The 15,858-nt window shown below is 41.9% G+C and overlaps 2 protein-coding genes and 1 long non-coding RNA gene across 9 annotated transcripts in view; 2 read left to right on the plus strand and 1 right to left on the minus strand.

The window, feature by feature from the left end:
- Positions 1 to 970: 970 nt before the first annotated feature.
- On the plus strand, positions 971 to 10,589 carry LOC118289084 (protein Jumonji-like). 6 transcript variants are annotated; one of them, XM_035615909.2, is made up of 8 exons: positions 971 to 1,400; positions 2,638 to 2,793; positions 3,526 to 4,186; positions 4,877 to 5,015; positions 5,105 to 5,271; positions 5,379 to 5,528; positions 5,777 to 5,979; positions 6,087 to 10,589. In XM_035615909.2, exons 2-8 carry the CDS (start codon positions 2,749 to 2,751, stop codon positions 7,323 to 7,325), a joined length of 2,604 nt encoding a protein of 867 aa, XP_035471802.2. In that variant the 5' UTR covers positions 971 to 1,400; positions 2,638 to 2,748; the 3' UTR covers positions 7,326 to 10,589. The 6 variants fall into 6 exon arrangements, with proteins under 6 accessions (XP_035471802.2, XP_035471712.2, XP_035471886.2 ...); XM_035615819.2 differs by having other exon boundaries at positions 973 to 1,400; positions 5,777 to 5,997; XM_047330439.1 differs by lacking the exon at positions 971 to 1,400 and having other exon boundaries at positions 2,676 to 2,793; positions 3,526 to 3,548; positions 3,925 to 4,186; positions 5,777 to 5,997.
- Positions 4,095 to 5,973, minus strand: LOC118289476. The gene is made up of 3 exons (XR_004786079.2): positions 5,107 to 5,973; positions 4,850 to 4,985; positions 4,095 to 4,218 (listed from the first exon to the last, which is right to left on the minus strand). It is a non-coding gene; the product is annotated as an uncharacterized LOC118289476 (long non-coding RNA).
- Positions 10,590 to 10,982: 393 nt separating the features above from the next.
- The window catches only part of LOC118289364 (dysbindin-A), a 5,886-nt gene continuing 1,010 nt past the window's right edge, over positions 10,983 to 15,858 (plus strand). The window contains exons 1-9 of one of the 2 annotated variants that reach the window (XM_035616444.2): positions 10,983 to 11,146; positions 11,961 to 12,014; positions 12,194 to 12,244; positions 12,402 to 12,462; positions 12,723 to 12,855; positions 12,994 to 13,126; positions 13,698 to 13,720; positions 14,411 to 14,557; positions 14,979 to 15,065. In XM_035616444.2, coding sequence (XP_035472337.1) covers positions 11,091 to 11,146; positions 11,961 to 12,014; positions 12,194 to 12,244; positions 12,402 to 12,462; positions 12,723 to 12,855; positions 12,994 to 13,126; positions 13,698 to 13,720; positions 14,411 to 14,557; positions 14,979 to 15,065 — 745 coding nt within the window. In that variant the 5' untranslated portion in view covers positions 10,983 to 11,090. Of the gene's footprint in view, positions 11,147 to 11,960; positions 12,015 to 12,193; positions 12,245 to 12,401; positions 12,463 to 12,722; positions 12,856 to 12,993; positions 13,127 to 13,697; positions 13,721 to 14,410; positions 14,558 to 14,936; positions 15,066 to 15,858 lie in introns of both variants that reach the window. The other variant, XM_035616357.2, reaches the window with a different exon arrangement.

The raw sequence follows: 15,858 nt of genomic DNA on the forward strand, positions 1-15,858 counted from the left end.
TTTTTGTGTCTGAATGAAAAATGACTGAAATCTTTTTACAGTCTATCCACTTGTGAACAAGATCAACACCTGGCCACTGCACACAGCTGCTACAATGTCATACAGACCAAAAGTTGTTTGTTGCTGATCTGTCAAAGATTAGGTCAACAAAAAAACATCATTTATTTCCGAGATTTCACTGTAAGTAGACAATCTAAAGCTTATATTATTGATCAGAAAGTTATTCCCTATATGTCACATGATGAGTGTCACATGATAAGTGACGCTATGAAGAAGTCAGAGAATTCCTTTCAAAAAAATAACACAAACTCCTTAACACAAAACTTTGTTGAAATGTCTTAAACCTTATGTTTAATTCACAGAACCTCTCAATGTGCAGGAACCGACTGTATCAGCAGCTTTATTATCATTAAGCTGAACAAACGTTCAGAGAGTCGTGACTGCGACTGCATCAGAGACAAAGTAGGACTTTTTAAAATTAAATTTTCTTATCAGCAAATCGGCTTAAAAAAATAACAGATACCAATAATCATAAAAATGGTGAATATGGGCACCAATAATCTGTCCACCCCAATATGTACAATTAAATACGACTATAAATATGAAAATTATACAACAATCATAACAATCTTTAACTAAAGTGCAAAGAACAGGGGGATTTTTTTTGGCATAAAGATACAAAATAAAATACAGAATCAAATTACGACCTCCACAAATTAAACAACATATAACATAACAACATATTACAAAATATAACATATAACAACACACAACATATAATAACATAACAAAATACAACAACAACATATAACATGTAAAACATATAACAACATATAATAACATAACAACATAACATATAACATAACATATGACATTATAACATTATAAAATAAAACAAAATATAACATAATAAAATATAACATAACAATATAACAACATATAAAGTATAATAATATAACGGATCTTTTTGTCTGTTCTCAGCTTCGGTACCTTAATGTCAAGAGAAGCTGCGCATGTAAATGTCTCGTGTTTCTCACGGAGGTCGCATGGGGAACCGAACCGAACCGAACCGAACCGACACGAACCGGTGGACTGATGTGACGTCACTCAGAGAGATTCTCCCCGGTTTCCGGGTCACGTGGTGGACGCACACAATAAAACGCGGAGCTCTCGAGCTCGTAGTTAAAACGATGCGCGCGCACTGAGCCGGTTCGGTAACGGGCGGCTCACGTGACTGACCGCGGCCGGTCCAGGCAGCTCGCGGTGCTGAGGGTCGGTGCCGGTGGTCGCGGATGCACCGGGCGGATATAACGCGGTGACTCGGCGTCGTGTTGCGGACCGTGTTCCAGTGTCCGGTGGTCGGTGCGCTCATGGCGCACAGGCCGGTGATCCTGCTGGAGGTGGGTGGTCCGTTCTTCTTCTTCGTCTTGTTTTCATACTGAACGACTGATATGATTCACATCGGTCGATGGACAGAGAGAGAGAGAGAGAGAACCGGCACACGGTGTTCTGACCTCAGGGGCGGGAGCGAACAGCTGAGCCCGGGGGCCGCCGGGAGGCCGGTGATCCTGCTGCAGGTGGAGGACGAGTCATTGTCTGAGGGACTGAACATCTTCACTGTCAACACACCTCCTGACAGAGTCACTATGATTATTAATAATAACCCGCAGTACAGAGTCGTTATGATTATAATTATTAATAACCTGCAGTGATCAGGAGGACATGGAACATGAGGTGATACTGGTGACAAATCTAATAAGGAATTTCTTATCGTCCTCCACAGAATTATTATTAACTATTAATCTTTGCTCTGCATCATACATATATATATATATATATATATATATATATATATATATATATATATATATATATATATATATGAGATCAGCTCGGTGCCCTTGAGCAGGGCTGGTTGTGTGTGGTGCAGGTCCGACTGTAAACCAGTGGGAGCAGAACACTGGAGCCAGGATTTATTATTTTAGCTTATGAGTTCAAATTTGGCCATAGCTCTGATTAGTATTTTCTATATATATATATATATATATATATATCGGCCAATGTATTGTTATCAGGAATCTTGTGCTCCCAAAAATCCATATGGGTCGGGCTCTAATTAGTACAGTGAGTTCATTCATACAAAAAAATCATTGTAAAACTGAAAAACAGACCTAGAGCTGCACCAGTTAACCGATTAATCGATTAGTAATCGACTACTAAAGTAAACACCAACTATTTTCATAATTGATTCATCGGTTCAAGTTTTTTTTATGAGTCTCCGATTTCAGTTTCTTAAATATGAATATTTTCATCTTTCTTTGCTCCTCTGTGACAGTAAACTCTATCTTTGGTGTGGGGAGAAAAAAAAACATCATGTTGGAGTTTGAGGAAACACAATCCACATTTTCTGACATTTTCTGGACTAATTCATTAATCGACAATGAAAATAATCGTTAGTTGAAGCCCCATTATAAATCGCGACCTCCAGCTCCGTTCAGGCTCAGTCAAACTGCTTCTTCTAGTTATTATAACACTTTATTAGAAACTTTGTGTTGTTATTTTTTCACCACAGCCATCAGACGTGGATTTACTTCCAAGGCTCATTCGTATAACTCGACTCCTTTTGAACTTTTCCAGGACGGAGCGGTGGAACTTCTGGATCTGTAAGAAAAACCCAGCAGCAGAGTCGAAGGTCAAAATAAAGAAGCTTCTGTAATTCATGTTGCCGCTCGGTGTCAGCTGGGCAAGATGAGTACAGACAGACCCAAACGCAACATCATCAAGAAGAAATACGTAAGTGACTTTTTTACTCAGGATTTCAAAAAATAACCAAAAGAAGAATTACTTTTATGAAGGGACATCTCCCGATCCAATACTTGTTTGTTCCTCGATAACACAGTTCACACTAAAGTTTTTAAAATCAATCCAAAGTATATGCTTGACAATTATATAGTACGACGGAGTTTTAGGGCCACATTGAGTAAAAAAATTAAAGTGAGAATTCGAGAATAAAGTTGTAATTTTACGAGAAACATTTACATTTTATTTATATCATATTACGTAAATAAACAGCAACCCTGGAAACAGGCGTGAGGCTGACAACATCTTCCTCTGGTGTCATGTCACTGACAACATGAACATTAACATCACGTTATCATATGTTCAATAAACACTTCTGCTCGTCAAGCCAGAGACTGAAGAACAGATTCACAAAGCGAAGATTTCTCCACTGAAATAACACAGAGACCAAATTTCGTCTTTATTGTCATAATATGATTACGAATTTATTCTTGTAATATCATGACTTCATACTCAGAGTCTCCATTTTCTCTCAGTGTCGCCCAAATACTCTGTCGTAATAAAGTTCTGCAATGAAAAACAAAAAAGTCTGCATCCTCGCAGTTCCTTAAAAAAAAAACTCCAAATAAAAATATTTGTATCATATATAGGTGTAAGGCTACTGGATTAATTTTGCTATAATATGTGTGTGTGTGTGTGTGTGTGTGTGTGTGTGTGTGACTGCAGGACATCAGCGATGGGATGCCGTGGTATGAAGAGCGTCTGGTCCGCAAAGTTCTCTTCCTCTCCCTCAGGGAATTCAGGAACACACATCGTGCCACGCACTCGCACTCACACTCACACATACATACACGCGCACGCAAACGGACGTCCAACAACGCACTCTTACACTGTGCGTCACGACAGACGTCGACGCTGCCCAACACACACGCTCAGAGGAACACGCGCAACCGACGCAACGTCCACGAGTCGCAGTCGGGAAAAGTCGCGCACGGACAGAAAAACACACAAAACGCACACATTTCAAAACACATACGCCGTCAGGAACAAACCGACAGAGGGATAAGAACCAACTTGTCTCAGGCTCCGCCCACACCAAAAACTAAATGTACCTACACGCTGCAGAACATGCGGACGCAGTCGGAGACGTGTCCGGGGAAGATCACAACACACGACGCTCGGCGGAGGCGGACGTCACCGACCAGGACGCTGCGTTCACAGACAACGCACGGAAGTCGGTCGCTGCACAACAACAAACAGACACAAAGTAAAAAACACTCAGAGAAAACCAGCTGCTGCGCTGCTGCTTCTGGAAACACACGGATGATGATGAGTGACCTCGCCACGCCCAGAACCCTGAGGTCACGCGCTCCCATGGGCCTCGGCGGTCAGTAACCGTTACTCCTCTCCTCCGTAGAGCTGCAACAGTTCATCGATTCATCAATTAGTCATTGATTAGTAAATTAATCGGTTCAAGTAGTAAAAAGTCAAATTTGTCTGATTTCAGCTTCTCATATGAATATGTTCTGCTTTCTTTGCTCCTCTGTGACAGTAAACTGAATATCTTTAGTGTGTGGACAAAACATAACATCATCAGGCTTTCGCCATTTTTTTACCATTTTATGAACCAAACAACATATCGAGAAAATAATTGACAGATTAATCGATGAAAATAATCGTTAGTGGCCGCCCAACTCCTCTGTGTTAGTCACAATTCCAGTTAATTTGCATCGTCTTGTTCTCACAGTGTCCTTGATAATAATGATAATAATAATAATGATAGATTCACTGTGGATCTGGGAGCAGACGGATTAGGTTTTGTGGCGTATCCCTATCACAAATCATATCCTGCATTATTTATCAACATCGTTTGCAGTACAAACTTTTATTTCTGTCACAGCTCTTTTAGGACCGATACGATTATTACTGATCTAAGAGACTGATAGACGATATTTGAAACCGATATTTGTCTGCAGTTAAAATAATGTGTCAAAATGTAGAATATCACAAACTTTTTAACACAAAACTTTGTTGAAATGTCTTAAAAAACCTTTCAACATGACTCCTTCTCTTGAAGGCCCCCGGGTCAACGGCCTGAGCCGCTGTCAGCCGCTCCTGTCGGCGAGTCCCAGCAGGGGTTGGTCCGTAGAGACCCGCCCCCAGCGCCGACGTCTCGCCAACACTCACTGTGACAAGGACGACCCAGCAAACAAGAGGTGCGTTTGATTTAATCACAGTCTGGTGTCCTAGAAGTGTACTAGTGTTCAGAGGTGAAGCACACGTGTGTGTGTGTGTGTGTGTACAGACCAAGGCTGCAGGCACAGAGGAAGTTTGCCCAGTCTCCTCCCAGCTCTCCAGGACCAGCAGCCCTGATGTCATCAACGCGGCGCGGCCCCAGCGTGGCCGTGGTCACGTGTCTGACCCGGCGTCGACCCAAGACAGAGGATTTCTTGTCTTTCCTCTGTTTGAGAGGTGAAACACTAGCTCAGACATAACAGACATGGATGTAGTCATATTCTCAGTCCTTGTTGGTAAATGTTGAGCATAATTCAATCGAGATATTTCGTCTTTCATTTCAGGTTCAGCAGCGTTGCCAAGCAACATGGCCTTCTTGGCAAATGGACGAGAGAAGATGTCGTCTGATACTCGTCATTTCACTTCCTGTCTTTCCGCCAGTCACAGGACTGTTGCTGATGGAAAGAAAACAAATGTATTCAGTCGGACAACAGGTGCTCGTCTTCTGGCGGCCTTTGGGTTTAGGGGTCGACCGATCCGATATGGCTTTTTCGGGCCGATGCCAATATCAATTATTACTAATCTAAGAGATAACTGATATTTGTCTGCAGTAAAAAAAGTGTCAAAAGTCGTCAAAATTTAGAATAACACAAACTCTTTGCTGAAACGTTTAATTCACAGAAGAATCATCGTCGAGCCCCGTCTGTCTCTATACGTCTGTATTTGTCTCGTTGTCCCACAGAGCAGCGAGACTCCCGGTCTCTGAGAGGGAGGTGCTCCCTCGACCCTCCGACTCCCCGAGAGCAGTGCAGGAAGAAGAGGGAGGAGGAGCAGAGGAGGAGGAAGAGGGAGGAGGAGCAGAGGAGGAGGAGGGAGAGGATGGAGAAGGAGAGGAGGGAGAGAGCTGAGCGACACCTCCTGAGACCTCGCCAGCTCCCCCTAAAGGTCAGGAGGACCAACAAGGTCTGGTATATCCTTTCTAGATTCTTCTCTGAACCAGACTTAACATTGACCGACATGCCAATGGTGGATTGTTTGTTGAACTGTTTCAGGTTGCCATGGTGACTGCTCAACACAGAACCTCCAGTGTCAGGTCAGTTCCTCCCTCGAAGCCTCGTGCCGGGGTTGGCAGCATACGATCCCCCAGACCCTGCACGAGGTCAAACAATACCTGTAAACTGAGGGGCCGAGCCCAGGAAACCAGCAACAAACACCTCTCCCGGCAAAGCAACCACCAGCTGCCTCGAAAACAGCATCTTCCTCTTCACCACCGACCCGTCTCTAACCACTATAGCAACCCCAAGACCTTCAGCAGTCTCCAGAACTCAGGAAACGTGTCCGGCAGGATTCCTGCCCATATGCCATCGACTAACGGCTCAGTCGTCACACCGCTGAATGAGAAGCCCGGGATCCTGAGGTTGTCCAGAAGGAGGAGAGGTCTCCCTCCAGACACCAGCCCTGCCCCACTCAGTCGCGTTTCTTTGGACAAAACTTCATCCAAGAAGAGCAGAACACTGCAGTACAACCATGGCGATGTCTCACTGGAGAGCCACTGCCACACTGGTGAAATGCTGCAGAAGGAGGCCAGTGCCGATGAAGATGTTCCAGAGGAGTGTGTGAGCCATATGGTTAAAACCATCGGTAGCAACGATGACAAACTTGAACAGGACGGATGTGGCTATGTTGGAGAGATGAGTTTCGAGACAGGCAGTTGTATTCGTGAAGACTTACAGGATCAGGTAAATGTTGGAAAGTTGAGTTTGGCGAGCGTCGCTGATCTGGAGCCCTCTCAAGAGAAGATCAGCTTAATCGACGTCATCTCAGACTATGACCTCAGCCCCGTCAGCGAGGTCATGTGCAGACACGTGAGAGAAAAAAGGCTCCGGAGAAATCAACCCACTTCATCCACGATCCCCAAGACGATTACCAGCACCGCTGCCACTTCTAGGACTTCTTTAACTAAAGCTGCTTACAACTCAAAGACGCCTGCATACGTGTACACTGACCCACCAGGAACTTATTCTGCCAAGCACACTGGTAAAGTAACTAGCAAAGGTACCATCAAGGACTTGACCAAGTGTACTTCACCAGCCAGCAGTTACTCTATCCATAATCCCCAAGGTGCTGCAGAAGACTCTTCCAATGGAACCACAGAGGACTCGACGACGGACACTGTACTTGTCGGTAGCTCGAGCACTTTCAAGGGCGCGACAAAGGGCCTTAACCAGACCAAGTCTACTACCTCAGCGATGAAGACCAGGACCAGCCCTCGAATCCTTCTGAAGCACTAACACCTGAGCTTCATCCGAAAACCTTCACAGATTTCACTGTTCACTAACATGAGAGTTCTTGTCAAAGACTATGAGGAAAATATTTAAAAAACCATCATTGGATACTGTTGGTTGTGGATAAGAGTAGGTCAATGGTTGTTGGCTGGTTGGATTGTGAGTCGCTATGACGATGGCTTGTTCTCTGGAATGGTTTTATTTCTCTATAAATGAAATAGATGATGGAGACAGAGCATCGTGGCAGACGTGTTGTATAGTATTAGTGCACTGTAAAGTGAAAGCTCACTGCTGTATCTGACTCAATAGTTGATATGTTTGTATTATATTCACAAGGAAACAGCACTGGCTTCACCAAAGCACATACAATAACTTGTCTGTCTGCTGAACAGTTTTCAGAAGCTTAAATGGAGAAATCTGTCACTTATACGGCCTCATATGCCTTTGTCAGGATACAGTACAGTTTATACAGGAACCATGTGTTCAAGATTGTGTTAGATGGTAACAAAGGTCTTGAGAGGTTCTCACCGTAAATCCGGAGCAAAATTAAAGGAGAGGTTCAGTTTTTTTCACATCTGTCGATTTCAGTTTCAAGGGGCAGTAAGCGATTTTAATCCAATATACTTTTTTGTAAAAATCTGCAAATATTTCCTCACTAGCGACATGTGCTACGACTCAGGGTTTTGGCCCCGTGGTTAGTCCATCCATCTCTCATAGGCTGCGGGTTCGAGCCTCAACCAGTAAAATCATCCACAACAAGCGAACTGGAGACAGAACCTCATTGTTCCCATCAGATCAGTTTCTTTTAACAGACAGTTTGAACTAGAACAATTATTACGGTTTCAACTTTCATACGAGGTCATGAATGATTGACTTGGAAAGAATGTGGACCTGTCCTTTAAGGAGTCAGCGTCCATCCTCTGGTTCCCCCTCCCTCGCCCTCAACTCTCTTCACCAGCCTACTGTACGTATTAATATCAGGACCCTCCAGTCTACTGGTCTTTTTAATGGACACATGTTTTGAAGACGCTCACACGTTAGATATACAAGAACAACAGGTGTTTGTTTTTTTATTTCTCTCCACTGAACTCTTTGATGCCCACACTGTACTGTACGTACTAATTTTGTAAATCAAATGAATAGACTGTATATATAACGATGGATTACGCTTCTCCACGTCTCAAGATGTTTCACAATGTCTTCATTGAATTAAATTAACTGATTGAAACCAGCTGTATAAGAGACTCGAAGATACATCAGTGTGAGAAGAACTAGCTCAAATGACAGAAACCATCTTTGGAAAAATTTGTCTCATAACTTTTTTTTTAATTGGTCCATGTCCCATCCACTAATATGGAGAAGGTGGAGTTTATGACCTAAACTACAGCCAGCCACCAGGGGGCGATCAGGATGACATGGCTTCACTTTTGAGGGAGCTGTCATGTCGTCCATCTTTATTAGAGCCCGACCAATAAGGAGTACAAGATTCCCGATACGATACATGGGCCGATATATATATGTGTGTGTGTGTGTGTGTGTGTGTATTTTATGTTTATTTAAATCTGTCAATGATTCCTTAGATGTTGTTATCAAACCTTTATGAGGAAATGTAAGGGTTAGGTTCAATGTTTAACCATAAACTATATCATAAATAACTAAGATATATAAATTAAAAAATAAACATATTTTACCTAAAATATAAACATAAATGCACATTTAAAGGCTCATATCTGTTGGTCGGGCTCTGATCTTTATATACTGTCTTCGATCAGAAGAGGTGGATGTGAACTGACGTCTTTTATCTGAGGCTGTGGTTCGATTCTTCTGTAGATATTAGAGGACATATGTTTTGTGAGGCGGCTCCACGACAGATACTGTATAAATAATGACTTCCGATGTGACCCTCACTGTTGGCGTGGCCATCGTACAATAACTGATTGTACAAAACTCTAGTTATCGTATTTTACCGGAGAGTCGCTGAGAGTGAGGACGACGTCAGGTGCTATCAGGTGCTATTTGCTTGTGTATTGGTGTATTTTGGGTAGAGGAGGAGTAGAACTGTTGGGCTGTATGAGTCAGCACATTAATAATTAATATTGCACATTTCCTCACAGTTCAAAAAAACGACCTGCTTAGGATTTTTTTTTAAAACAACTGAATCTTTGCTTAATTTCAAATTAACACGTTTTGAATTTGCAGCGAATCAATCATATTTATATTTATATGTAATCCTTTATAGACCCTTTACTGTACAAAACATTTACTGTCATTATCTGTTAAATATCAGTATATGGTTTATAGAGGAGTCATTAAGTCATTACAACTCCCTTCAAAAGATATTCAAGGTTCCACTCATGTTACTGTACAGTAACATGAGCTTTAAACACTGTGGACACTGCTTCTTCATCACCATGACACCGATTTTACACCAAACACAGCAGCTGAGGTTCATCTGCGACCAAGAACACGGCACCAACCACCAGATAAGAGTCGCTCATTGGTTCGCAGGTGTGTTGCCCCGTCTCCTGGAATTCAAGGGTTAGAGTTAGGTCATCTTAGAGATTGGGTAACCTAACCTCTAGGGTAACCTCTAAGGTAACCTAACTCTAACACAGCCTCGACTGGAGCTCCAGCAGCTTCCTTATCAGCTACAAACCACAAACAAAAATCACTGTAGACCTTCTGGACAATCTGACTTCCTGAAACAGGATCCACACTGCATGACTCTGTACTGTGCCTGTGTTAAGCGGATTACTGAGCTCACGTATCCAACAAGGGCAATTTCATAAAGGACCTCTACGGCTTGTAAGAGCAGAGGAAAATGAAAATCATGAATATGCAAGTTAGTGCAGCTAAAATGTGGGTATAAACACATCCATTTACAGTAAGAGGTCAAGTACTTGTTATTCAGAACCTCACACACACACAGCTGAGCTGTCTCGAAGATACTTGATAGCAATATAACTGTTCCTTCCAGACACTGACTTCATGTGGTCAAACTAGTTTTCTTTTTCAAGAGATGGCTCATAACATAACAAATGAATTCATGCCTTGATTCCTGACTTTATTATTTTTTTGTGTTTTGTATCTCATGCTAGTAAACACAACTTTAACGTGTTATTAAAGATGTCGCGCCGACTTTCAGGTCCAGAGTGAACATAGACAATATGATAACAAATATTTGTGCAGCCACATCTGACGTAACTGTAAAAAGTCTGTAAATGTGAATGATTTGATTTGACAATTTGTAATAAATCATTTCTTTGTGCATTTTTCTTCCACATGCTTTTGCCATATTTCCGCACATTCAGCCAATTTTTATTACTCATTAAAACAATTATTACAAAAAAACTTTTTATTCAAGGCCCCCCATGTACCCCGGGTGGTCTGTACCTTTTCACAAATAGGAAACAGATGAGGAACATATTCACATTCACCCTCTTCACCATTCCATCATGAAAACATTGCGTATGTGAGTGTTATCAAGTCTTATTTCAGTATCATAGACAAAATAAAATAATTGAGAAGACAAGAAGGTTGTTTTTTTAATTTAAACTTTGAATATAGTAAATAATAGGGTCGGTGATACACACTCTAGACCAGCAGGTGGCGGTGATGCGCAAGTTTGTTGTTGGCAAACGCCCCCAAAAAAACTCAAGAAGAAGAGGAGGAGCCTAAAAGGAAGAGGAGGAGCAGGAGGAGCGCAGTGGACACTGCTGTTGTTTGTGAGCAGGTCGGACCGGACACGCGACGTGAGGCGACGCAGAGAAGATGTTTGAAAACTTCAGAGAGAAACTTCACATGGTGCAGCAGGACTTCACAACCGGGTTGGTCCGCTTCCGGTCTCCGTTAGCTTAAACACTCTCGCTGTGGCTAGCTGATGTAGCTCATCTGTGTGCGTCATGTAGCTGACTTCTGACCTGCTGACCTGCTGACCTCTGACCGGTACCGTTAACCGTCCGAGTTCCTCCCAGTGTCATGTCACGTTAAATAACGTTAAAGCTCGTTCCAGAAGTCGATCATTACTCTCAGCTGACGATCATGTGATTGGGTGTTTAGGGACAGTGACGACACTAACCACGCCCCCTCTGTCATCCTCCACAAATTCAATTTTGTACAAACGACAACGTTTTGAATACAAACTGAAAATAAATTCAATAATGATCTCTTTCCGTGTCAGGCCCGATTATGACTGATCCAAGAGACCGATGTTTGTCAAAAGAAACATTTACCAGTTCACTGATCTGCTGATCTATAGATTGAACCAACCTCATTTTATAAATACATCTCATGTTCCCTGGAAAAAAGTGTCACAGAATTAAAATATTTTAAATGTGTGACTGCAACAGTTCTCTAGATTAAACAGAATTTTATATATTTATGTATATATATGTATGATGACAAAGAAATGTAATTGAGGTTTGATATTTTAGTTTAACCATAAACTTTATCAAAAATAAAAATGACAAATAGAACCAGATAAATAGAACTTGAATTAAGATAAAACATTTATTTGACCTAAATGTAAAACATAAATGCATATTTAAAGACTCACATAAGTTGGCCCATATATATTGGTCGGGCTCCACTTTGTTCTACGTTCTTGCTGAAGTGACAACATCTCTTTCCTCCTCCTTCCAGCCTCAAGACCCTCGGAGACAAATCAAGAGACACTAAAGTCAAGACGAGACCCAGGTCAGCAGAGACATGTTGAGACGTCATGAGTCATTCTTCTGATCTGAACCTCCACAACAAGCCACAAGTTATTTCTTAGAAACCACATGACAATATGAAATGAACTTTTCTTTTCATTTACTCAGGTTTATTGTTTTAAAGGACAAATATTTAATCATGTATCATTTGATGTTGTACAGGTTTGAAGAAAGTCCTCCTCTGTTCACTGCTGGACTGGAAATCCTCAGGAGGTCTCCGCGCACACACACACACACACACACACACACACACACACACACACACACACACACACACACACACACACACACACACACACACACACTCAACCAGTTTCAGACACAACCTGTAACGAGGTGTATTTATGGATATCACATTTTGTTTATGTAGGTATGAGGAGAACTGGTTTCTGCTCCATAAAAGGACTAAAGACGGAGCTCAGGATGCCGAGGTACGATCGCTCTGAACTGAACTGTCGATGAAAGTATGAATATGAAATATTTTGATATGGATTGTGTAATGTCTGTTAATGGACGATTAAATATCAGATGTATGTGTGTGTGTGTGTGTGTGTGTGTGTGTGTGTGTGTGTGTGTGTGTGTGTGTGTGTGTGTGTGTGTGTGTGTGTGTGTGTGTGTGTGTGTGTGTGTGTGTGTGTGTGTGTGTGTGTGTGTGTGTGTGTGTGTGTGTGTGTGTGTGTGTGTGTGTCAGGCAGTCGATGGAGATATAGTGATGCTCTCGGCACATTGGGAGAGAAGACGAACGGCTCTGACACAGTTACAGGAGCAGCTGCGAAGTCTTCCGGTCTTTGTCAGTGAACTGGATGCCATCGCTGCCAACATCGGTATGAAGTCTGTTTCACGTCTGTCTATTAAAGCCAGTCAACGCCACCAACAATAACATTGTACAGGACCATAACCGCAGCAGCATAATTCATGTCACACATTTTTACGTATGTACGTACGCTTGTGTGTGTGTGCAGCTCACCTGGAAGGAGACTTTGAGGAGATGGAGAGCCGACTTGTTTACCTGGAGACTCTTTGTTGTCAGTGTGAACAACAGACGTTCAAACAACATCACATCAACCAACTGGAGTCGTACAAGAGGAAGAAGAGGTTTGATTATCAACTGTTGTTTTGCACAGCTGAATTTTTTATTTTTTTCAAGTGAATCATTTAAAAATGTAAGATATTGCAGCTCGAGTCGAGCTCATTATTGATCCTCATTGTTCCAACTTCACTGTCTTTACACAGTCACTGTCTCTTAAAGGCTCGGTGTGTATTGTTTGTAATTTTCTGGCGCCATCTAGTGGTAAAGTTGCAAACTGCAACCAACTGAGCGACCGACAGGGGACACTTTATGGCGGCGCACTGCTGATTCCACTTCCGGTTTCCGGCAGCGTCTGAAAATTCAACAACGTATTCTGGACCGTTTAGTTCAACAACCGTATTCAACACGATGTAGAAACATGGAGACTCACATGGAGGTCGGGTCCACCTCATGGAACTATATTTAACTCTTATATGAACACAATTATGTTCTGTTATTAAGTTCTTCTGAATATTACACACTGAAGTTTTAAAGTTGTCATTGAAAAAAATCACATTCATAAAGACCACATACACAGATAGTTAAGCATACTGTACGTTTAATAACCATAACTTCTCTGGTGTTTGTTTGTGACAGGAAGGAGGTGGAGGCACTGGAAGGTGAGTTACTACTGTACTACTGTCATCATCAGACGTTACTGCTCAACAACACCTGACTATTCATATTGCAGCACTGTGAGAAATGTGTTATTGCATAGTTGTCATAATAAATACATAAATGGTTTGTGCTATATCATCAAAATGCAACATTATAGACAAAGTGAACACATTTGTTTTGTAACACCAACATCACTCCTGTCCTTTGGTGATCGGACGATACCGATTATTACTAATGTAAAAGAGCGATAACCGATATTTGTAAAAAAGTGTAAAATTTTAGAATGACTTTTAACACAAAACTTGCCAAATAAATTAATGAAACTTAACAATATTATACATTTTTTCATTAGTTGGTTAGTTTGTTCATTCGTACATGTTTTTGTTATACTAAATCTTTTACTAAATGGTTTTAATTTTTCCATAATTTTCTTTACTGTTTATTTAAATGTTATATCATATTGTATTTTTTAATTGCAAGTGTACTAATGTATTATTATTTTACTGTATCAGCAGCTTTATTATCATGAAGCTGAACAAACTGCAGCTGCATTAGAGACAAAGACGCAAAATTCTATTATCTCATGAGAGATAATCATAAAAATGTTGAATATTAGCACCGATAATCGGTCGACCCCTTGCTCACGTTCTGTGAGACAAGATCTGAAAATAATGTCTCTTCCTTTTCCGTAGTGGAACTGAATTCTGAACACGACCAGCAGGTGGCGCAGCTGGAACAGGCCACGCAGAGGAAACTGCGAGAACGACAGAAAGTCTACGAGGAAGCTTTCAATCAGGACGTGGAGCAGTACCTGTCCACGGGACACATCCAGCACCGAGGTCTGCTGGGTTGAAACATTAGATTCACTTGTTACGATTAATTACCCACAAACCAGATATTCACTTGGCAGGTTGAAGATATGGATATGTTAATCATCAGCGCACTAATGTAAATATATTTGAATATTAATCGTCTCTTTTTTTCCACAATCATTGATTGGAGAATATGAATATGATTTTCACTTGGAACATTTACTGTTGAAGTTTACAAGTATCTGAAGAGGTCTAACTGTGTGTGTGTGTGTGTGTGTGTGTGTGTGTGTGTGTGTGTGTGTGTGTGTGTGTGTGTGTGTGTGTGTGTGTGTGTGTGTGTGTGTGTGTGTGTGTGTGTGTGTGTGTGTGTGTGTGTGTGTGTGTGTGTGTGTGTGTGTGTATATAGAGCTGACGGGAGCTGACGTGTGTGTTCTGGATCACATGTCAGTAGGTAACGTGTCCGACCAAGAGGCTTTGGACGACTTCCTCAACTCCAGTGACGATAACATCAGTACTGGATCATCACTGACCTCAGGTAACCCCGACTCAGTCACTCCACAGCCTTAAGAGAGACATATAGTTCCTCCCTTTATTTTACAGGTGTTTCAATCGTCTCTTGGCTGCTTGACACTTTTGTAAACAACCAAGATGGCTGCCGTGGACGAACGAGTATTTGACTATAAGTACCAGATATATTTTACGTTTCTCAAACAAAAAAGACAACACTGGTTAACAGACGTCGTGGAATCATCACCACAGACACCAAAGACATGACAGACGTCACAGACATCACAGACATGTGGAATCATCACCACAGACATGACAGACACCACAGACACCACAGACATGACAGACGTCACAGACACCACAGACGTCACAGACACCACAGACATGACAGACATCACAGACGTTTTGGAATCATCACCACAGACATGACAGACGTCACAGATATGACCGACATCACAGACATGACAGACATCACAGACATGACAGACATCACAGACATGACAGACACCACAGACATGACAGACATCACAGACGTTTTGGAATCATCACCACAGACATGACAGATGTCACAGATATGACCGACATCACAGACATGACAGACACCACAGACATGACAGACATCACAGACATGACAGACACCACAGACATGACAGACATCACAGACGTTTTGGAATCATCATCACAGACATGACAGATGTCACAGATATGACCGACATCACAGACATGACAGACACCACAGACATGACAGACACCACAGACATGACAGACACCACAGACATTTTGGAATCATCACCACAGACATGACAGACGTCACAGATATG

This window comes from Scophthalmus maximus, chromosome 1 (assembly GCF_022379125.1).
Source record: "Scophthalmus maximus strain ysfricsl-2021 chromosome 1, ASM2237912v1, whole genome shotgun sequence".
NCBI classification, from domain to species: domain Eukaryota; kingdom Metazoa; phylum Chordata; class Actinopteri; order Pleuronectiformes; family Scophthalmidae; genus Scophthalmus; species Scophthalmus maximus.